This window comes from Acomys russatus, chromosome 18 (assembly GCF_903995435.1).
Source record: "Acomys russatus chromosome 18, mAcoRus1.1, whole genome shotgun sequence".
NCBI lineage: Eukaryota > Metazoa > Chordata > Mammalia > Rodentia > Muridae > Acomys > Acomys russatus.
Window position 1 is genome coordinate 2,531,877 of NC_067154.1, and position 22,701 is coordinate 2,554,577.

General features: G+C 44.0%; 1 protein-coding gene across 2 annotated transcripts in view; it reads left to right on the forward strand.

Annotated features, from left to right (window-relative positions):
• Cab39l (calcium binding protein 39 like) overlaps window positions 1–22,701 on the forward strand; it is an 83,700-nt gene that overhangs the window by 48,149 nt on the left and 12,850 nt on the right. For both annotated transcript variants that reach the window (XM_051160641.1, XM_051160642.1), the window contains exons 5-7: window positions 10,306–10,474; window positions 14,565–14,624; window positions 17,339–17,404. In XM_051160641.1, coding sequence (XP_051016598.1) covers window positions 10,306–10,474; window positions 14,565–14,624; window positions 17,339–17,404 — 295 coding nt within the window. The remainder of the gene's footprint in view (window positions 1–10,305; window positions 10,475–14,564; window positions 14,625–17,338; window positions 17,405–22,701) is intronic.

Genomic DNA, 22,701 nt, shown 5'->3' on the forward strand with positions numbered 1-22,701 from the left:
AGGCCGGGCGGGGGGAGGGAGAGGAGGCACTGAATTCAGGCTGAGAAAATAGAATCCTTGATTATTGCTTTTTATGTTTACTCACACGAGTCTTGAGCATACTGAGGCTACTGTGAATCCTAAAGGCATGCACACAGCATGATGGTCCTCCTCCCCTGTGCTGCCTTTCAGCTCCATATCTCAAGCCAACACAGATCATTTACTGGGTAATATTCCTGTTTCCAGTGCTGTGGGCCACAGAAAGTCTGTTTCATTTGTGTCACCTTCCTCCCATGTCAACTTATAAATGTTTAACTGTGTTAAAGTGATGTACAATGCAGTCTGGAAAATCAGCTCCATCAGAGACAAGAGCTCTTTGCTTCTCCCCGTCCTCCAGTCTCCATCCCAATGACAGGCATCCTTTTTCATTTGTTGAATTAAAGCAAATCACACATCTTTAAATACATATATAAATTTATGTATGTAAAAAATGTATGACGTAAATTGTACATTTGCCTCTGCATCTTTTAACTTCTCAAATTTAAACTGCTGTTTTAGTTTTTCCGCTGCCATCAGCATTCCCTTCCCTTCCCTTGTCCCCTCAATATGCTTTATCACAGTTTTTAATTTTATTACTAATCACATGGAGGTCATTTGCCTGTCTGGTTACTATGAAGTGTTGAGCAAAGAAGTATACTGTGATTGCTTTGGGGCTGATGCAAAGTAATGTTTTCTAGAGATTGTTCTCTTAGCTCTGGGAGAAATGTGCTTGTATTTTCTACCGGGTGGAGAACAGTTACCTCTTTCAGCAGATGAACCCACAATGGAGTGACCCGCACAAGACACATGCCGCATGATATTGCGGGGCTTTCTATGATCACTCTTTCATTGCTTTCTCAGCCCACAAGCAGGTGAAAACTATATGAAGGAGTTTGTTTGTGTGCACAGAGAGTGGCAGGAGTCCTGGTGCGGCTGGAGGTTAGAAGCAGGGAAGGGTGCGCTGAGCTGGAAAGGCAGAGAGCAGGTTAATAGGAGCCGAACAGGCCCACCAGGGAACTGGGACGTCATTCTGTGGCCTCCTTGGAACTATATCTGGCGGGTTCTGGTGGCAGCATGAAATATGGCTTGGATGGTAGTGAAGATTGAGACCAAAATGAGATCCATACTTTAGTGATGATATGGTAATAAACAAGGGAGATAATTCAAAAACAATTTCACTTTTTTCTGATTCAAAGGCAATAACCTGTTTATTTGGAAACATGAAACATCTTGGAAGTGTTTAATACAAAAACAAAAAAACGAAGTGTTTTCCATAATCTCTTCCAATAACACCGTTGGTAACCATTCGGAGGCCGCCTCTCTGGATTTTCTTCTCTTCTGATGTTATTCACTTTGGGTTTGTTGCTTCGCATTCTGTCGTGTAGGTCCACACTTGCTCAGGACCAGGCTGCAGCCAGTGTAGTCACTCACAGCACGCAGTGCCCAGCACCACCCTGTGGACTAGCTGCTACTCTCATCATTTCTTGGGGGAGGAGAGTGGGAACTACTCCCAGGGAGTAAGGATATTGCTTAAGGCTAGAAAACTTTATAGTAAGAGAGCACATTGTAAATCCAGATTTGATTAAGTCCTTTATGTTCTCTAAGCATTAGTGTGTCCCAAGGAAGATTTGATGGCCATCAATTCAAAGAACACAGCTTTTACCTCAAAGTAAAAAAGATATTCTGGAGCCAAATTTGAATGACTCTTAGGAGGAGCCCACCAGAGAAGACTGCTCACACATAGTCCATAGCCAGTCTGTCCCACCCAGTTGGGACTCCACTTAGGTATTTGGGACCTTAGTGTAGCCATGGGCATTTAGAGAACGGGGATTTTAAAGGCAAAAGAGCACTTGGCAGCTGCAGGGGGGTGTTTTGCTTAAAAACAAGCAGTTTGACAGAAGCTAAGATAAGCAGTTAGCTGGAGGGGGAGGTTTGCAACACAGGCAGGTATTCAACACAAGCCAAGATAAGTTAGCCAGGCCATCCTGACCTTGGGTTCCTAGAATAGAGTTATGTAATTTTCCAGGGAGCTTCTGGTAAAGGAGATCAAATCAAATTCTAGTGAAACCTAGAAGAGCCTCAGTAAGAATATAAGATGGAACAATCTCTGCACTGACTTACCCTGTCACGTGTAAATGGCCCAGAAAGCATGAAGCTAAGTTACCCCAGTTTCATGCTACTGCATGGAAGCAATTCATGACTTTTTAAAATAGTAGCAGAGCAAAGAATATCATAAAAAATGTATTGATGGCCGGGCGTGGTGGCGCACGCCTTTAATCCCAGCACTCGGGAGGCAGAGGCAGGCGGATCGCTGTGAGTTCGAGGCCAGTCTGGTCTACAAAGTGAGTCCAGGATGGCCAAGGCTACACAGAGAAACCCTGTCTTGAAAAAAAAAAACAAAAACAAACAAAAAAAAAATGTATTGATGGATACTTCAGAACAGTTAGAGCAAGATGGAGAGATCTCTCCTATAGACTCAAAAATGCTACCTGATAACATTCTTAGCTTTTAGGTTGATGGAAGTTAGTGGTCTGCCAAGTTAATAGATTAAAAAAGGTTTTTACCTATTAGTCACAAGCTGTTCTGACACAGAGGCGGCCAGGAAAATAGCTATTTAGGGAGCTAACTAAATCTGTACTATAGACAGGTTTCCACATCGCTGCTGTTCTGATGAGTCAGTTTCTTTCCAGGAATTGTCATTCTCAGATGTTGTGGGAGAGGGAATTAATGTTGATGCTTCTGAGGACAGAGACAGTATCTGGAGTGGCTCTGCTCTGTCCACTGTAGGAACACTTGACAATTAGCCCTCTGTTAAAGCTCAGCGTTTTTACTGTTAGCTCTTGTGAAGGTCCTTGAAAACTTATGCTATAACTTTGTTGGTTCACTTATACATCCAACAGTGGCATTATTTAGGGGCACAATAACGACATGCTACATTGAACATAAGAAATGTCACACAGGAAAAGACTGATATTTGTATAACGAGAAGAATCACGTGGATACTATGCATAAGGAACCCACATTTTATGAAAAAGACTTTTGAAAGGACCATTTCATTCTAAATTATTTTCTCTCCTGGCTGAGACAGATGGCTCTCCAAAGTCATTACACTTCTCTCAGTATTTCATTTAAAAAAACAATCACGGCTACTGGATGTTCTATATAATGTTAAAGCCACACATATCTCCCTAGATCTTTTTTTCTTAAGTTCACTGCAAAAATTTGCCACCATCTACAAAAGTAACAAATGCAAGAGTCCATGCACCTGTCACTAGCTGCCACTATTTAGCTTGGTGGATACCATCTCTCCTCACCCACCCCTTTTTATTTGGGGTATTTTAGTGCAAACCTGTGAACACTGCAATGAACGTCTCAATAACGATTTCCTATAACTACTGCATACTTAAAAATTACTAAAAATTCTACAGCAGCCATTACCCAGCAACACTCAATTTACCCCCATTGTTCACATACTGAAATAAGTACCCTAGCAAGGTCTACTTAATACATTCGATTGTGATTTTTTTTTTCTTAGCCAAAAATGTTTTAAGTCCCCCTCACTCAGCACCTCGTCCACCCACATCTTCCTGTGCCGTGTTGAGAAGCAAGTTGTCCTACATGACGCCCTCTGTTGTGGAATGTTATGCTGCATGTAAGTTGTTCAGGGAATCCAGCACAGGGGTTGCTAGGCAGGTAGAAATGCTTCCTGTACAAGCCTGATGGTAAATCTTGCAACCCACAGTGGGAGTAGAGAACTCACTGCCGAAGGCTTTCTTTGGCCTCTATGCGTGGTACATGTAGTACTACTCCCCAATAATAGTAAGTACGTTTTTAAAATAATAGTAAAAAGAAGTCTTTCCCTTAGTACTTGTTTCTAGGCCAGCATATATGTTTAAAGGCTTGATTAGCTTCAGATTGAACCTTTGCTTGGGCAGTAGTAGTTTGTAGATGGGTCCGCGCAGTCAGCGCTCCGTCCTATCAGGAGCCGTCCCATCAGGGTGCTGAGCTGAGTACGAGGCTCAGATGGCAATGTCTAAACAATGGTAAGGCTTCCTGTCACCCTTCAGTGAACCATTTTATCAGCCAGTGATGAGTAGTGTCGATTTAGTCATTTTGTTAAGGGTCACAGAAAGCTCATTTTCAAGGCTAGTCATTCATTGACTAGAGAACAATTAATAATATTTTCATCCACTGTAACTTATTCTCAAGTAGAAATTATCTCAGAGAAGCAGAATAAATGCTTATTTTTCTTATCAGCTTGGAGAATAAATAGGTTATTGTCCTGAAAACCTCCAGGGGTGTCCAGTGGGTTTCTTCCTCCCTCCCTCTCCATGTCTGTCTGTCTCCATCTCCTCTCACACACAAACATACCTCTCTGGTTTCTTATTATATAATATTCCCATGTACCTTAGTTATTGTGCACAATTTTCTTAACATTCAATTAGCTGGCCTTTCTGGACACAATCTTTTGAGCTCACTAAAATATTTTGAGCTTCTCTGCTTCCTGATCCAAACAAGCCCAGCTTCCATCTCCTGACTCAAGCCTGCGTTCTGGTGCTTTTGGTGAGGAAGTTCTCAGAGAAAGTAGTCTAGATCCCAGATTCTTATTCACACTGAATTGTTGCTGCTCTTAACCTTTCATAGTAGACAAAGTTTGTTCATTATTTTGAAATTATGCAAATGTTTCTAGATTAGAAACAGACCTTCTTGACTGTTGACTGTATCAAGTCTTCGGTAATGGCATTTATGAGACATTTTCCAAGGGCTGTCACATGGCATTGTTTGTTCCCAACAGTAACAACAAGTCATTTTCCCTTACATAGTACAGTCTTTGTTCTTGAGATGTTCTTACACAAGATCGTTCTTCTGGCACTCTATATTTAGTGATCGTTGAACTCATTACCAGTTGAAACATTTGCTCTTCTGATTCCTTCTTTTTTGTAAATAATGCTTTTTATTTATTCTTTAAAATTGTTTTGCATATGTATACGCATATATATATAGTTTTATTGATTTAATTCTTGCCTTTCTTTTCTGCTATTAATAACCCCATAATATAAGAATAAATCACACCTTGAGTCCAGTTAATGCTGTCCACATGCACATGGGTGTGGGGCTATCCACTGAGGTGTGGGCAAACTAGCAGTAACCATCAACTGCTAATAGCTCCTCTGCCAAGGGTTGGGCCTCCAAGTAGAGTTTTTACTGGCTTGATTGTATGCAGGTCTTATGCAGATAACCACTGGTCTTGTGAATTGATGTGTCCTGCGGCCATGTCATGTCTGGATGTCTGTACTTCACAGCTCTCCTCCTCACCTGTCACATCTTATATTCTCTCTGGCCACCCTCTCACTGTGTTACCTGCACCTTTGGTGGGGGATGACGTGTTAGTACAGATTATTCAACCAGAACTGAACACTTACGATTAATCTATCTGTCCTTGACACCCTGACCAGATGTGAGACATTACATTCACTGCTGTGCATTGCAAAAAGTGACTTCTCTAACTGAAGTTGAGAGCAACACAAATATGTGGATGTAAACAAACATTTAGAAGGCTGTTTAACAACATGACCAATTAATAACAACAATAAGTGTCTCCTGTAGAGCCTGTGATCTCCCTGGTCATAGGCTTTTGATGAGTTTTACAGTACTAGTCATTGAAATTCCATCAGTGGAACAGGTAAAATTTGCTCGGTTACCCCTATAGCCATCATACCACTGTTGTACCAGTCTTTTCTCCTGTAGCAGCCTTCATGCGCTGTCTAAGCTAGCCAGCAGGGAGAGAGTTTCCTAGTCATTCAAGGTTACTTTTTGCAGAGATATTTGAACTTACAGTTTGTTTTCAGTAACTGTTAAAAGAACTTCTGATATGCTGCTATTTTTGAATGAGCAAACACATATAATAGTGTGCCTTTTCATACTGATACAGATAGATAGGATTCATTACTGTATTGTCTAAACTATAAATCAGGAAAAATATGATTCAATTTTATAAAATAGTAGTTAATTTTTACTGGTGATCTACCCCCAGCTAGCTGTTGCGGGGAACAAAGCATGATTAGTCACAGGCGCTGCTACCAGAAGGCTTATCTAGGAGAAGAACAGATTAGGTAGGATAAAGACTAATTCTGAAACTTGAGACAGGCCTAGCATATGAGACATTTCTTTATATAGTAAGTAATAACTTACCAAGTCAGGATTGTCAGGTTGAAATGGTGTGTGTGTTACAGATCCCATAAAGGGTATTGAGGAAAAATAGAAATTTCCCAAACATCCCATAGTATTCCTAACTTTAAGAAGTTGCTGTGTCAGAGAATGACATTTCCCACTGTTGGGGACAAACTGCTGGCATGAATTGATAAGTGTTCTCCCCAGTGGGGTACTTTGTAAATGTTCTCTCTTCTCTAAAATAAACCATCGGTGCATCACAGATGGTTCCAATAAACTTCATGAAATGGAAGGAAAAATAGAACTAATTATACCCCAGACTTGGAGTGGAAACTTTTTATAGACGGTCTCAGCTTGGAAATGCCACTCGGGAATGAGAGGTGTTGGCTGGGCACGATCCCGCCTCTGTATAAGCCAGAGTTTGGCTCTCACTGGAGTTCTCTAGTGTTGGTGGGTTCTGTTTGAGCTTGAGAGTCACTGGATTCATCATACGCCTACCCTGAAAAAGCATGCTGGGACATAGATGCCCACGGGGGACTGGGAAGAATAGGGAGGGTACAATGTAAAAAGATGTGTGAGACATGTCCCCAGAAACTAAGCTGTTTGAAACAAAGTGGCACCACTGACGGGTACTGACTTCTACAGTGGGACGTGATGCACGGAAGTGCTGATGTGAGGTTAGGGACAGCTATGTGGGAGTGCAAAGGAGGGAGAGTAGGAAAGATGGGCACTGAACCAGAGGCGAAAGAAGTGTTAGTGGTGCGAAGTGTATGAGGAGCATCCCATCCAAGAGAACGTTATCCTCTAGGGATACAAGGACTGAGATGGGGGGTGAAACTGGAGGCCTGAAGGCCCACAGGTGTCTTAACCAGTGAGTAGAGCTTAATTCGTCCTAGACACTGTGTTTATCTGTTCTCTCTGGGTCAGCAGGTCTCAACCTGTGCATTGCAACCCTTCTGAGGGTCATATATCAGATATCCTGCATATCAGATATTTACATTATTATTCATAACAACAAAATATATTTATGAAGTAGCAGCAAAATATTTTTTATGGTTGGGGGTCACTACAACACAAGGAACTATATTAAAGAGTCACAGCATTAGGAAATTTGTGAGAGCCACTGTGTTAAGCCAATAGCCTTTATTTTGTAGCCTCTGTTTTATTTCGTTTTGCTTTTGAGACAGGTTTCTCTGTGTAGCACTGGCTGTCCTGAAACTTGCTCTGTAGACCAGGTGAGCCTTGAACTCAGAGATCGACCTGCCTCTGCATGCGCTACCACCACCAGGATATTTTATAGTCTCTTTAATAGTCTTATTTATAAAAGGTTAAGTATAATTGGTATATTTTCTGTGACATTTAAGGAAATAGGCCCCTCTTTACATATTTAATAACATTCCAATATTATATCTAACATTGTGAATTCCAGTAGACTGATCTCCAAATTCCATTCATAAAAAAGATTGCTAACAAATTGGCGTTCCTTATAGTCTAAAGAGAATTATGTCTGTCTGAATATATTGGCATTCTGTGCTATTGTAAGCTGACAAGGGAATATTAAAATAATACTGAGTAGTGGTTATCATTTAGCATAACTGAAAATAAGTCAGTACCACCCTGAACTTTCTTTGCTATTTCACTTGCTCTTTTGTAAACTTAAATATTATAAAATAGCCTACTTCTTAAAGTGACGTAAAGAGATTTTTACTTTTGTATCTGAATTTCTTACAAATAATAAAGAGTACATTGTTTTTTATCATTTAATAGCCTGTTATCACTAGTAGTTGGTGGGTTTTCATAAACTGTTTTGACATTGTAGTTTTTATATTTAATTATCATCATGTGTATACATGTATCTGAGTATGTGAATGTGCACATTGGGGCAGCCAAACATGTTGGATTTCCCCTGGACCTGCCCAGTGGTTGTGAGCCATCTGACAGGAATGCTGGGAGCCAAATTCAGGTCCTTTGCAAGTGCAGTATGTGCCCTTAACCACTGAGCCGTCTCCCCTGCCTCCATCTTGAAGTTTTATTGAAGAATTATTTATTTAGCTTTCATTTTTAGACTTTGATTTTTTTTCATTTATTGAAGATGCAGTCTTTTGTCACAAAATTAATGTTAATTACTTTAAGATTTCTTAAAGTAAAATTTATATTATTAAAAATACTTACAAATAAATAAAAACACCAAATGCCAAATCAAAGCAGACCCAAAATGTATACAATGTAATGAGCTTACGTACAGTTAGAAGTGGTATTCCCAACGGAAGTTAGGAAGCTCATATTACATTTACACTTTCTGTATCAAATACGTTTTATGCACTTAATCCACCACCCAAACCAAAACACTCGTGGCAAAGTCAGAGCTAGAAGAACAGCAAGCTGTATATCCCCTTTCAAAATGTGCAGTAATTTGAAAGATGATCCTTTTCCTTTGTGTGAAGGATGTCACAGTGTATGTGTCCTCAAGGAACATTGCGCTAGAATGCCTTTTCAAGAACTGAGAAGTCTAGAGTTACTTTCCTCAGTAGGCCTGGTACTGACACCACAAACTGAGCCCTGTATTTAATTGAAATGAAGGTGACCAGTCTGCTTAAATCCCTGGTAGAGTCTTTCAATTCTGCTTCTCTGTGGTCTATAGCTGCAGCTGCCTTTGCTCTGTCTCCCTGCACTTCACATAAAGGTGTCCGTTGCGTCATTCAATACAGGAATTGTCTTATTTGGACTATTTCCCATTTTCTTGAAATGATATCACACAACGGACTCTAACTCAGCTATGAATTCATTCTGATGCTGAGTCTGACGCTCGCATGACTTCTTGCTTGGGAATGGAGCAGGTCTGGTGTGCCAGTCTTCCTCCGCTCCTGCAGTAAACGCCCTGTTCCTCTAGTGCACCTTACCATGAGCCGTTCTTCCACCTCATGATGGCAGTGAGCCAGTTAGTAGGCAGTCCTCTACTCCTCATCCGTTGCGTTCACATCATTTTATATATGCTTCTCTTGCGTCTTTTTCCTTAATTCAAGATGACGAGATGTCCTCACGGCTTAGGTGCTAGCCATCTCCAAACTAAGGCTGATGGTCAGCAGCAGGGTCTTAACTTCTTCACTAGCATGTTTCTCTATCGGTTTATGCATGGTACCTCCATCCACCCAACTGAGCTAAAAGCACAGGAGTTATTTTTAAATCTTCACTAGCCTTACCTGCAGTATCCCCAAGTCTTGCTGGCTTTCCCGTTAGACAGCGTCAGTATCTGCCTAAGCTTTTGTAGCAGACGACCGATACTGTTGCTAGCCATCTGTTCTCGCCTTCACCTGCTCCCCAGCATCCACTCTAGCCACCCAGTCTATTCTTTATTCCCAAGTAACCAGGGTCATTATGTAGTTGTTTTTGTTGGTGCTGGGACTTGAACCCAGGGCCTCTAGCATGCTGGACAGTGTTCTATCACTGGGCCACCCCTACCCCCCCACCCCCCGCCCTGAGCCATCTATTTAAAACATAAGTTAGGATGTGTTAATTTCTTGTGTTAAATTCTCTATCACACTGAAGCCAACCGCCTCCCTTGGCTTTCAGATGTGTATGTGATCTGGCCCTGCCCTGCCCTGCCCTCCTGTCACACCTGCTCACTACTTCCTCCAACTCACCATGCTGCCCACATTCCCTCTTCTCTGATTCCCCAAGCTTGATTTTTCCTTGAAGCTTCTGCCTTTTTCCTTCAGTCTAAATAAAGAATACCCACTAATACTCTCTCACACACACACATATGTAAGAGTCACTCTAGATTGCTCATCTTACTGCCTTCCGTTTTCATGGCACTTCATAATATAGGAAATGACCTTTACATTGTTTCTACTCTGCCTCTTCCTCCCAACAAACACACTGTCGCTGAAATGCTAAGGCTGCAATGACGGTGACCTTTCCCTGTTTGCTCTTGTGTCCCCAACATCTGGAGTGGTGCCCAGCACATGGCCGTCGGTGGGTTGAATGAATGGTGTTTGAATGAACTGTGACAAACGGTGTCTGTGTTTCTGTTCTCAGAACTGAGCTGGCTCTTTTGATGCCATTGATGGCTTTTGTTAATGGGCTAACTGTTCTGTTTCTCTCCTGTTTGTACTTTAGCTATGAAGCCCCACAGATTGCCTTACGCTGTGGGATTATGCTAAGAGAATGCATTCGACATGAACCGCTTGCCAAAATCATCCTCTTTTCTAATCAGTTCAGAGATTTCTTCAAGTATGTGGAGCTGTCCACATTTGATATCGCATCAGATGCCTTTGCTACTTTCAAGGTAATTTTTTTCCCTAAATCAGAAGGTTATATGGTTCAAGTGAGCTGACCTCTAAGGGAGCACATCTGCTCCGTAAGCCTGAATGTATCGCCCTGTTCTTGAGCCTTGGAGTTTCATTTTCCTCCTCCTGGAAGTGGCCGTCACTAGCATGTGGAGAACCCTCAGTAGGTGGCACCTCCTCACTGTCCCTGTAGACAGCTGTTTTTGTCCCTTCACTCTACTTTCTCCAAAGAAGATTCATTAGAAATGTCAATAACAGATTTTTTTTTTAAGCGCTTAATACTGATACTGTGAAGAACTTTGCCCTGTCAAACCAGATGGTTAGGAAATAGGATGAAAGAATTCACTTTAGTATTTTTTTTCTTTAAAATTCCACTTGTGTTTATTTTATATTCTCCTACTCTTTCCTTTTTGGGCAGGGTGCATGCTAGTGGTTTTACAGGGGTTTTGGCCCACTCTGTGTTATAATCTACAGTAAATTAACAACTATGTACGTATAAGCATGTGCATGTGATATCCCTCAGTCTTAGTGTATGATCTCTGTGCATATGAACTTGAGGGTATGTTGATGTGTATGTCATACACTCAAGTACAGATGTATGTGAGAAACAGACGAGACCATCGTTCATCACCTACCATTGTGTGCAGCAGAATTCCACCACGTTGTATTATATTTCCCTTTTTCTTTTAGTTAGTTTCCATTTATTTTGCCTATTTGACCAGAAGGTTCTGTGTCTAGCAGAACCTCTCCTGATTCTTCTGTTTCTGGAAATACAGAGCTGACAAAACCTTTCCAGGCAGCAGTAATCTGCCATGTGCTGTTCGGCTGCCCAGGGGAAACAGTCCTCACTGTCATGGCTGACTAGTGTAGCAGGTAGAGAGCCCCACAGATGCACAGTTCACAGTATCGGCTGCAGCGCTCACTGAGTATGGAAAGTTCCACAAGCTTCTGGGGTGGAGGGAGGGTCCATGTACCCACTTAGAGATTGGCCCAAATGCTGTGTAACCGCTTACTGTCTCCTGGGTGTCCAAACACACAGACTTGTTAGACGAGATCTCAGCCAGGCTAGGAATGGAGCCATTGTAGAGCATTTCCCTGCTCAAAAACTCCAGGACAGTTTTCAGTTCTCTGCTCCACTAAGAAAAGTAATACCGTGGGCAGACAGGAGAGTGAATAAATGAGGTAGGGGCTGGTGAGATGGCCCACTGCAGCCCTGAAAACCTAAATGTCATCCCCAGAACAAAGCCATATAAAAAGCCAAGCGAGGTAGCATGCATTTCTGATTGCGCCACCTCTGTAGTGAGGTGAGACACAAGGGTAGGAAAGTCACCCAGAAGCTTGAGGGCCCGTTAGCCTGGCGTATGCAGTTCAGTGGCAGAAACAAGAGAGAATGCTGTTCAAAACAAAAGTAGAAGACAAAAAAAAACAAAACAAAAAATAACAACAACAAAAACCAACTCCTAAAAGTTGTCAACTCAAATAAGACACAGTGGGAAGACAAATCATGGTATCATTCCTACGTGGAATCTAAAGATACTGAGCTCATAGAAGCAGAAAACAGGATGAAGAATGATCGTGCAGTAAGAACTGGTCAGAGGACACAAGATTTCAGTTAGGTCTATGGACACATTTAGAAAGTTTATTATAGAGTGTGTGGTGCTGGGTATAGCAGGGTGCTGTGCTTTGAAAATTGCCGAGAATATATTTTGTTATCTCCATAGATAAGCAAATATATTAGGTGGGACGTGTGCTAAGTGACCTGACTGAGTCATGTGTTACCTTCCACAGCTTAGTATGACAAAACACCTGAGATATACAACCTACACTTCATTTTAACTCAATTTCAGAACACAGTGGGATGACTGGTTCTTGGAGCCTGTGGTGAAGCAAAACCTCCTGGCAGGAAGAGTATGGTGGGTTCCCAGAGCTACACACCTTAGTGTAGGCCAAGAAGCAACCAGTGGGAGAGCTGGCCTCCAGTATTCCCTTCGAGGCCCTTCCAACTATGCTGCTTGTATATACACCCTGTAGTCCCAACCGCAAGTCCTGCAACCCAGGAGTTCAAGACCAGCCTGAGCCCGAGCAGCATAGTGAAACTTCATTTTCAGACAAAAGAAAGGTTGCCTCTCCCTCACAGTAGCTCAGGCAGCAGCACTGCACTCTGTTTTGGAGATGCTTCACCCGAGGTCTGTGGGTGATCCTTAGCACTATGGGGAGGTGATGCAAAGCAAAGCAAACCATCAGACCATTGCATGATATTTCAGAATACCATCTGTACACATGACTGTATTCACAGCTTTAGAAAGTTAACTCAAAAAATTGTGCAAAATGTTTTAAACACTTTACATTTTCTTGTTATTAAAATAGAAATAGGGGGCTAGAGAGGTGTCTCAGAGGAACTGAGGTTAGTTCCAAGCCTATTGTCCTACAGTGTGCAGCAGCCTGAAACTAGCTCCAGAGGATCCAGTGTCCTCTTCTGGCTTTCACAAGCAACTATACTCACACCCTCCCTTCCATTTCCACCCTCTGCACCCCCCACACACACATATGTGCACACAATACACACACACATACACAAATAAAAATAAATCTAAAGAAAAGTTCAGAATAGAAGCAGGTGGATTTCACCATTTCCACTGCCTGTCTCTTCTTTCTGTGTTGGGAAAGTTTTAATTAATCATGTATTAAAGTATTAGACTTTATTCTGCAAAGGTTAAAAGTCTTGTTTTTAATTGAATTTTTCATAATACCCAAGCCTGTAACTATATAAAAGGGATTAGATGAGGCTTTTCCTCCCGAAAACTTTGCAGTAAAACAGGGAGATGATTCAGGTGTGAGTTGGACGCAGCTACACTTCCTAAATGCTTCTTTTCTCTTGCAGTTTTCTGCAGGTTCATGTCTAGTAAGATAAGATAGATTCTCTTCAACTCTGAGAGGACACGTTCTGTAACGTAGTAATTTGCAGTGTGTAACTCACGGCCCATTCACCTGCACGTAAAGCAAGCAGCACTGTGCTTCCCGACTCTAGCTGCCTCCCCTGGGGGGTCGGGGTCAGCAAAGATGGCTCAGCAGGTGCTGCACAAGCCTGGTCTGAGCTCAGTCCTCAGAACCCGCTCAAGGGTGGAAGGAGACAGGCAGCTCTGCAGAGTCGTCTCTGCTCTCCACGTGAGGCCTGCACCACACAGGCCTCTCCCCAAACCACACACTCTAATCATAACAAAGTTTAAAGATAAGTAAGTGACCCAGGTGGTTAGGGGCTAGGGAAATGGACCAGCATTTTAAAAGCATAAAAAACTGGGTGTGGCACACAGCTACCTGTTAACCCCAGTGCTGTAGAGGGCAAAAACAAGAGGATCACTGGGACTTGTTGTTGGCCACCAGGTTCAGTGAGAGATCTCATCTCAAAGGAATGAGGTGGAGACAGACTGGGACCCAACATCATCCTCTGGCTCCTTCCCATACAAAGACAGGTGCACTTGTGTATACAACACACACACACACACAGGCACACTCGTTAGGAAAATAGTGAAAGATCAGAATGCTTGAAAATCTCTTATGTTGCTTTTTGAGGTTAGGTCTTATGCCATTCAGAATTCTTTTTGACAAATAGTTAGAACCAGGTGAAGTGCCTGTGATCCCTACACTCAGGCTGAGGCAGGAGGATTACTTGAGCTCAGGAATTGGAGGTCAGCCTGTGGGGGAGGGGCGGAGATTAGTTACTGACTTTTGATAAAGATCATCAGACTTTATTTGAATGCTTATTATAATCACAATGTAGAAATATTGTATAAAACTATCTCATGGGTGTCATGTTTACCACTTAAATTATTTCTACTATTTAAAACACTAGATTTGACATTCTGTGTTTCACCATTATTTTAACCTGAAATAAACTTAGGCCTCACATCTTAAAGTAGGGATGGAAATAATTTTGTGGTGTAAGTGCAAATGTTCTTTTCCAGCTTTGGTATGTCTCAAGTGAATAGATTTATCAACCCATAGAAGCAAAGGTTATCATTTGTTGTAGTGAATTATAAAGGTCACTAGTTTGTGTTAACTTTTCTTCACTGCTTTTTTTTTTTCTTTTAGGATTTGTTAACCAGACATAAAGTGTTGGTAGCAGAGTTCTTAGAGCAAAATTATGACGCTGTAAGTAAATAGTTTTTAAGATGTTGTTCTTTCTTCCTCTTGTTACTCATGGGCTGGCTGGGGTCCTTTTGTTCCACTTTAGATGGGAAGCACACTGCAGAAGGCTTGTGCACTGGGCTGGCGGCTCACGGGCTTGTAGCTCCAACAGCTGAGACCTCGGGTCCTGTGTCCTTCAAAGCCAGAACCGTGCAGGTGCAGATCCCCAGGATAGAGGCTCTGCATATGCACTGCCCATTGCCTGGCTAGAGGCTCTGCATATGCACTGCCCATTGCCTGGCTAGAGGCTCTGCATATGCACTGCCCATTGCCTGGCACTTGGAAGGAAGTGTGTTTGGTGTAAGTATCTAGTCTCGCCTTTTTTGGGTGGGTGCTCCATTGTTTGGTTGCTGTTGCCCACTCTGAGGCCTAGTCACATGTGGTGGCTATGATAGAAAGTGTTTCTACAGTTGAGGGGTGTCACAATAGTTGGAGGGTGTCACAAAGGAATGGAGACGGGCTAGAGAAAGGCTAAAAGGAACAATGGAAAAGAACTAGGAGAGCCTGGGTCCCCACTGTATGTGTACTTTAAATTCACAATATAATTTGTCCAATGGTTATTTTGATCTATAAATGTTGTGTGTTGGCCATCTTTTTGTTGCTGTGACAAAATATTTGAGAAAAATAACTTGGAAGAAAAAGAAATGCTTTATTTTACAATATGGTTTCAGTCTATGGTCATTTGGCTCTGTTTCTGAACCTATTGTGGGCTGAGCATCATGTGGGAAAGCATATGGCAAAGGAGAGAAACTTTGGTAGCCAAGAGTCAGGGGAGGAATCCAGAGTCAAAATATTCCCTTCAAAACCATGCCTCTGGGGTTGGGGGAGACAGACTGGAGTTTGGGTTCCAGAACCCACTTAAAAAGGGACTGTAGGTGGACAGTCAGGCTCACTGGCACACACGTGTAATCCCAAAAACTCAGCGAGGCAGAAGCAGGCAGATCTCTGTGAGGTTGAAGCCAGCGTGGTCTACAAAGTGAGTCCAGGAAGGCCAAGACTACACCAAAAAACCCTGTCTCAAAAAACAAAGCAACAACAAAAAGGTCAGGTAGACCTACCTAGCAGACCTTCAGCAATCCCAGTGCATAAGAGACAGAAGCAGATGCTTTTTGTAACAAGCAGGCTAGCCATGGCCTGAACTCCTGGTTCAGTAAGAACCATGTCTCAATATATACTTACAGCAATCAAAGACGACAACTGACAACATGTGAACGTGCATACCTGCACACTGCACACACACACATATACAGAGAGATACCATGGCCCATGGTGACCTATTTCTCCTCTCCTAAAGTCCATCTAACTATGACTTCATCAAGGGATTAGTCTCTTGGTGAAGTTAGCCTTCTTACTATCCATCACTTCTCAAAAGCACCGCAAGCTGAGGGCCAGGTTTTCAATGTACCAGCTTTTAGGGAGAGCTTTTATCTGAGCTGTAACCTTTCCAGTGTCTTCTGAAGGAAAGAATAGTGTGACTTTAATTCAAGCTGCATAATTGTACTTCTCAATTCTAAATCGCAAGTTTTGGTAGGTGTGCACAGAAGCCTGCCACGCAGCACTCTGAGGCTGTCCTGTCCCTCTCCCTCCCTGAGCTTTTTTACTTCAGGCTGTCTGCTCCTCCCACTGCAGTGTTCTCTCAGCAGTGTGCCCACAAATGGTGGAAGTAGGTACCAAACTCTTCCAGCTGTGCTCCCAAAGGGCTTAGCCCATGACCAGTAACTACACTGAGATGCAGGAATGTCCATGCCCCAGGGTCATGGCTCCTTGTGAGAATGGATGAACTTCGCACAGGCCAGTAGGAGTGTTGTGGTCATCACCTAGCAGTGGTCACCCCAAGCCTCACCTGTCGACATTATGAATTTGACAGTCCTAAGCCTTAATTATAATTTACTCGTTTCCCAAATTGTGGGCTCACAGCCACCAAGTACGGAAATAGATTCCTTTGAAACAAGTTATCTTGAAGCTTTAATATATGTTTTATTAGAATGATTTATTAGGGGGATTCTAAATTATTACATCTTTCAACTTAATCTCTAATTTGTAAAACTAATGAGCAGATGTGTTCTGTGTCCTAACCTCCCTGTACTGACCCTCTCTGTGTCCCTAACCTCCCTGTGCTGACCCTCTCTGTGTCCTAACCTCCCTGTGCTGACCCTCTCTGTGTCCCTAACCTCCCTGTGCTGACCTCTCTGTGTCCCTAACCTCCCTGTGCTGACCCTCTCTGTGTCCTAACCTCCCTGTACTGACCCTCTCTGTGTCCCTAACCTCCCTGTGCTGACCCTTCTGTGTCCTAACCTCCCTATGCTGACCCTCTCTGTGTCCCTAACCTTCCTGTGCTGACCTCTCTGTGTCCCTAACCTCCCTGTGCTGACCCTTCTGTGTCCTAACCTCCCTATGCTGACCCTCTCTGTGTCCCTAACCTCCCTGTGCTTATCCTCTCTGTGTCCCTAACCTCCCTATGCTGACCCTCTCTGTGTCCCTAACCTCCCTGTGCTTACCCTCTCTGTGTCCCTACCCTCCCTATGCTAACCCTCTCTGTGTCCAGAACTGTGGTGAGGTGTGAGACCTCCCAGTGAGCAGTGGTGATGCAGCTGGGTCTGAGGGGACCTTCTGAAGAAGTGAGCACACCCCTGCTGCAGAGGATATGCTGCCACGCTTACTGACTTTCTTTTTCTTAGATTTTTGAAGACTATGAGAAACTGCTGCTGTCTGAGAACTACGTGACAAAGAGACAATCTTTAAAGGTAATACCAGAGTTCATTAAGTCCTTGTAAGCTGACATTTGTTATCACACAGTATCTGCTCTGTACAAGTAAATACAGAAAACTCGGTGTCCTTTAATCTGAGAAGTACGCCTAGGGTGGGTTTTATGCTGGGTCTGAGCTGTCGGATGTGCGGTACTTTACTAAGGAAGAAGACCAAACTCAGCTGACTAAGCAGAGCCGCGTGCTTCTCTCCTGGGAGTATTCTTAGAGGTGAAGAGAAGCTGATCAGGGTGACTGGGTTGGGAGTGGGCGTCAGGAAGGCTCAGTGGAGGCCCTAGGAATCACGTCAGTGGACCGTACTATAGAAACAAATGTCAAAGTGAACCAGTTCCCTGCCTCTCTGCATCTCTGCACAAGACACTCAGAGAAGTGTCCATTCCAAAGTACAGCACACAAACATAAAGGTGTAAGTTCCCCTCGATGCTTTAAGTTTGGGAGATCATAAACCTAGTGTTTTTTAATGGAAACTACAACTGTTAGCTATGACACGGTGTTTATAGAGTTGAAATGTCATTGGGCTCCTACGGTAAGGGAAGCATTTCTCTCCCAGGGTTGTAACATTTTCCCGAAATGCATTTTTGTCAGCCACGTTTCCTCGCCAGGTCCCATTCCCCAAGCACTCTAGTGAGCCAGGGCTTAGCCACAGCTTCGCTATTGGACTCCAAATGCTCAAATCACATTCATAACAAAGAAGCAGAAGGAATGGTTACTCCCTAACAGTTGTGTTGTAAGTGTCAGCTAAGCTGGGCCACAGCTCAGGAGCAGGACACTGGCCTGGCAGGCACACGCCCTGAGTTTGATGCTCAGTACCACAGGACAAAGGATCTGAAATGCTTATGTGAAAAAAAAAAGTTGTCTAGTTACATAAGTAAAACCTTGCTAAAAAAAAAATTAAATTAAAATAAAGCTTGCCAGGACTTCACTGGAACAGAATCTGGAAAGAAGTTAAAAGAAGGTGTAGTTGGGTAGGAAAGAAAGCAAAGCAGGGCTGAGGAGCTGTGTCTGAGGGTGGAGTACTTATCCAGACCCATATCACACCAGGAAGCATGGCTCAGACGTTAAGAGCACTGACTGCTCTTCCAGAGGGCACAGGTTCAAGTCCAAACACATACATGTCAGCTCACAACCGCCTGTCACTCCAGTTCCAGGGGATCCAATGGCCCCTTCTGGCCTCCAAGGGCACCAGGAACACAAGTGCTGCAGGCAAAGTACGCACACACATAAAACTAGAATAAAGGTATTTTTATTTAAAAGCAGAATACAACGGCACATGTGTCTGTAACCCTACATGCCCCTACAGAGAGCTAGCAGGATAGGCGCCAGAGCTAGGAAAATCTCAGGAAGTTCATGGGCCAGCTGGGACTTAAGTGACAGTGCCAAAATACGGTATAAAGTGAACATCTAAATTCCCCCCTGAAGGTTGTAAGTTCAGTAAATGATAAACTCTATAAAATTTTCGACTACAAAAATGACTGTTCATTATGATATGGAGGTTAGACTAAGAGCTGAAATGGTTTTATTTTTGTTTTTTGAGACAGGCTTCTCTGTCCTAGATTCACTTTGTAGACCAGGCTGGTCTTGAACTCACAGAGATCCACCTGCGTCTGCCTCCTAAAGTGCTGGAATTAAAGGTATGCGCCACCACTGCACCTGGTTACTTTGGGACTTCCATTCACAGCAGCTAATAGCAAGAAAGACCCTGTCTCAAAGTGAAAGGCTAGGACCAAGACCCAAGGTTGGAGGTTGTCTTCTGAACTCTCCACAGGTTTCATGGTATGCATCTCTCTCTCTCTCTCTCTCTCTCTCTCTCTCTCTCTCTCTCTCTCTCTCTCTCTCTCTCTCAAACACACACACATACACACACACACACACACACACACAAAGGGGGCCTGGCTGGTTTTTTTTTATTATTATAATTTATTCAGATTACATCCTGAATGCTATTCCCCTCTCTTGTATCTTGCTGTTCCCACCCCCCCCCCTCCACCCTATTCCCCTCCTCTGACTGAAGGGGACCTCCTTTCCCACCCACCACCCTCTGACCACAGCCTATCAGGTCTCCTCTGGAAAGCCTGCTTCCCCTTCCTCTGAGTGCCCCCAGGCCTCCCCTCCAAGGGGAAGTAATCAAATTGGGGCCACCAAATTTCATGTCACAGGCAGTCACCACTCTCCCCACAACTGTGGAGAATGAACTGTCCATTGGCTAGATCTAACTAGGGGATATAAGTTTACTACATGCTTTGTCCTTGGTTGGTGCAACAGCTTGTGCAGGCCCCCGGGGGCTGGTTCTTAATTACTCACAAATGCTGGTTTAAGTGTTGGCAAAACAGTGGGAGGGAGAATGTTCGCTCAGTCAGCAGATATTAACCTGCTACTCTTGCAGACATGCAGCGGCAACACCCCACCAGCGTGACCTTGGGCTCTGCTTTAGACAGCAGGAGATCTTGCATGGCTTTCAGGTGCTCTAAGCACCAAATGGAAAAGTTAGCTGACTGAGGGGCCACATTCCAGGAGACTCTGGAATGTTCCCATTAAGAAAGAAAGCCTTAGTTAACAAACAAAGTTACGGTTCTGTGAGGCGAGGTTTTGTACAATGGAAAGAAAGCCATGCCTGGGGCTGGCAATGTGCCACAGCAGCTGGAATGGCAGCAAGGCCTCTTTAGCAGTTGCCTTTTGAGCAGTGGCCTAAGTGTGAACATGTAAAACGAGCCTAAATAAGGTGTGTGTGTGTGTGTGTGTGTGTGTGTGTGTGTGTGTGTGTGTGTGTGTAAGACCAGTAGGTGTTTGCTGTCTAAAGGCACAATGATATGCCATGGAAATGCTCAGGAGCCCAGCACAGTACCTTCCCTCCCTAGAAGAAGTTGCTCAAAAACAGCCACTTTTTTGGTTGCGTAAGAGCAGGTGGCACCATGCAGTGATGTGGGGTGGGGTAGCACTGCACCTCTGTCCTTTATCACACTTGGGTTTTCAGGACACTTTCTGTCAGCTAGTAACCCTGTGCTGGCCGTGTAGTTTGTATACCTTGTACCCGCTGAGCAGCTCACTTCTGATGCCAGAATGAGGACACTCATGGGGCCATGCACACGTTCTTAATATGTGATGGCAATTTTAAATTAAGATAATGAAAGAAGTTGGTTGTGTCTGTATTTTTCTATTTCTCTTACTGTGATTTTGCATTAGTCATGCTGCGCCCCCTGTATTTATGCTGTCACTGTCCCCACTTCTGATGTAGTTGGCAGGCCAGCGTTCAGCCACTCAGTCAGCACTTGTTATTGAGGTTCCCGATGATACAAGCCAATGCACGGTGACTGTTTAGAGACACCGTGTGCTGTGCCAGAGCTCCTCAAAGTGAGACCAGTGATGCAGAGAACTGACCTTCAGGCACAGCAGTGACCTCAGAGCTGTCCTGTCCTATGTGCAGAGGTGTGAGGTGTATTGGAGCTGCCGGCTTTAACTCTTCCTGACAGAAGATTCTGAGCCGGGGAACCCTTGTCTTAGTTGTTTTCCCAGTGATGAGCCCATCAAGCTCCACTGGGGAGCTCCAACCCCATGGTCACACAGTGGCCAGGGCTGGAGTGAGTGGACCGCCAGACAGAAAGGCCTGAGTGTGGGAAAGGATTTGTGGGGACGAATGGGGCTCAACAGGATGGGAGGGAGGTGAGAGGAGGGAATAGGAGTAATGCACAGGAAGAGTTATCACAGAGCGAATTTGGTTATTAAGAAAATGAAGATGTGCCCCACAGCTTTAGGCCTCCATAATCATGGCAGCAGAAGAGCTTCTCAGTATCGCAGGAGAGAGGCCTCGGAGGGAGCTGGCCATTGGTATAGTGAAGACAGAGAGGAGTGCCCCTAGGGCCAGCGTGTGAGAAATGGCTTGGGTATTTCTCAAGTCCCGTTTTTCAGTGTGAGTCTGACAGATAACTGAGCCAAAGTAGAGTTCCTGTGTCAGTAAGTGACTGAACCAAATGAAGGAGACAAGAACGTGAACCAAAGTTGTCCTATCTTTGAGACCTCAGGCCTGACAGAAAGCTAGTGTCCTTGCCCTTTCAGCCTACCTTGCCTTTTCTTCCTAACATATTGACTCCCCACCCGTATCTCCACTGTCACACTTTGCCCCACCTTGTCCTGTTTCCCTGTTCATACTTTAATGTGGTTAGGACAGAGCCTTACTGTAGCTTATCACCATCACCATCATCATCACCACCATCATCATCACCACCACCATCACCATCATCATCATCATCATCATCTGTTTATTTCTGTAGGACTGGGGATGAAACCCCAGGGCCTCAGTCACCAAGCACCAGTGTGCTACCTCCCTGCACAGAAGTATGGCCTATAGGTTCAGAGAATCAAACTAAGTTCTTCAAGTGAATATTGCTAGTCATTAGCCCCAGAGTCCAGTCTCTGGAAGGGAGCCACATTCTTTAGGTAAAGCTGGGACTTGGGGGCTGATGAAGCTGGTGCCAGCAGCACATATCTGCATTTGAGAGGAGCACCTATCCATCCAGCTCCTGAGTGCGGCACAGCCCAAGTGGGCAAAGAAGTTCCCTGTGCTTGTTGCCCCAGTGCCCTTCCCCCACTCAGAGCTTCTCCACCTTTGTAGCTGCTTCAGAAACACCTGCAAGGTCCCCTTTCCTACCTGTTGACAAATGTGTCTGCGTTCCTGTGAGGCTTGTTTGCTTTTCTTCATTAACTTACTCAGACCTGCTTTTCTTGTTCAAACTCCTTTCTAGTCCACTTCAACTGGCAGACATGAGAAAGTAGAGTGCTGGCTAGATGGGAGCAGGGTGGGGCAGACGGAAGCATGTGTCAAAGGGCAGAACCCTGAGAGGACAGTGGGCTTTGGAGGTGCTGCTGAAATGGTGCTGCAGCCATCACCTGATGCAAGGACGCTAACTGGATGACTAGACTGTATCCCTTACCACCACCAGGCTTACCCAACCTTGCTGGCTCCCTTCTCTGAAAGAACAGTTACTCTGGGGAACTCTGCTGATGTCAGCTTGGGTTTTCCTTTAAGGAATTAGATCTGTGGTCGCAGTAGCTGCTGTCTTGATAGTCACATTTGCAAATGCTGACCCTGTAAGGTTTTGCCAGTGAAGTCCATAGTTGTCGGAAACGAGAAGTTAGACAGCTGCAGTGGCCGCCAGCTTCATCGATATCAGCTGGCTGAAGTGCTAAAGTATTTGCTACCTGCTGCTTTTTCCAGTCATGTTCTAATGCTTTCTAGACTTTCTCAATATTGGGATGCTTAGAGTCCTGGTGCCAATAAAAAG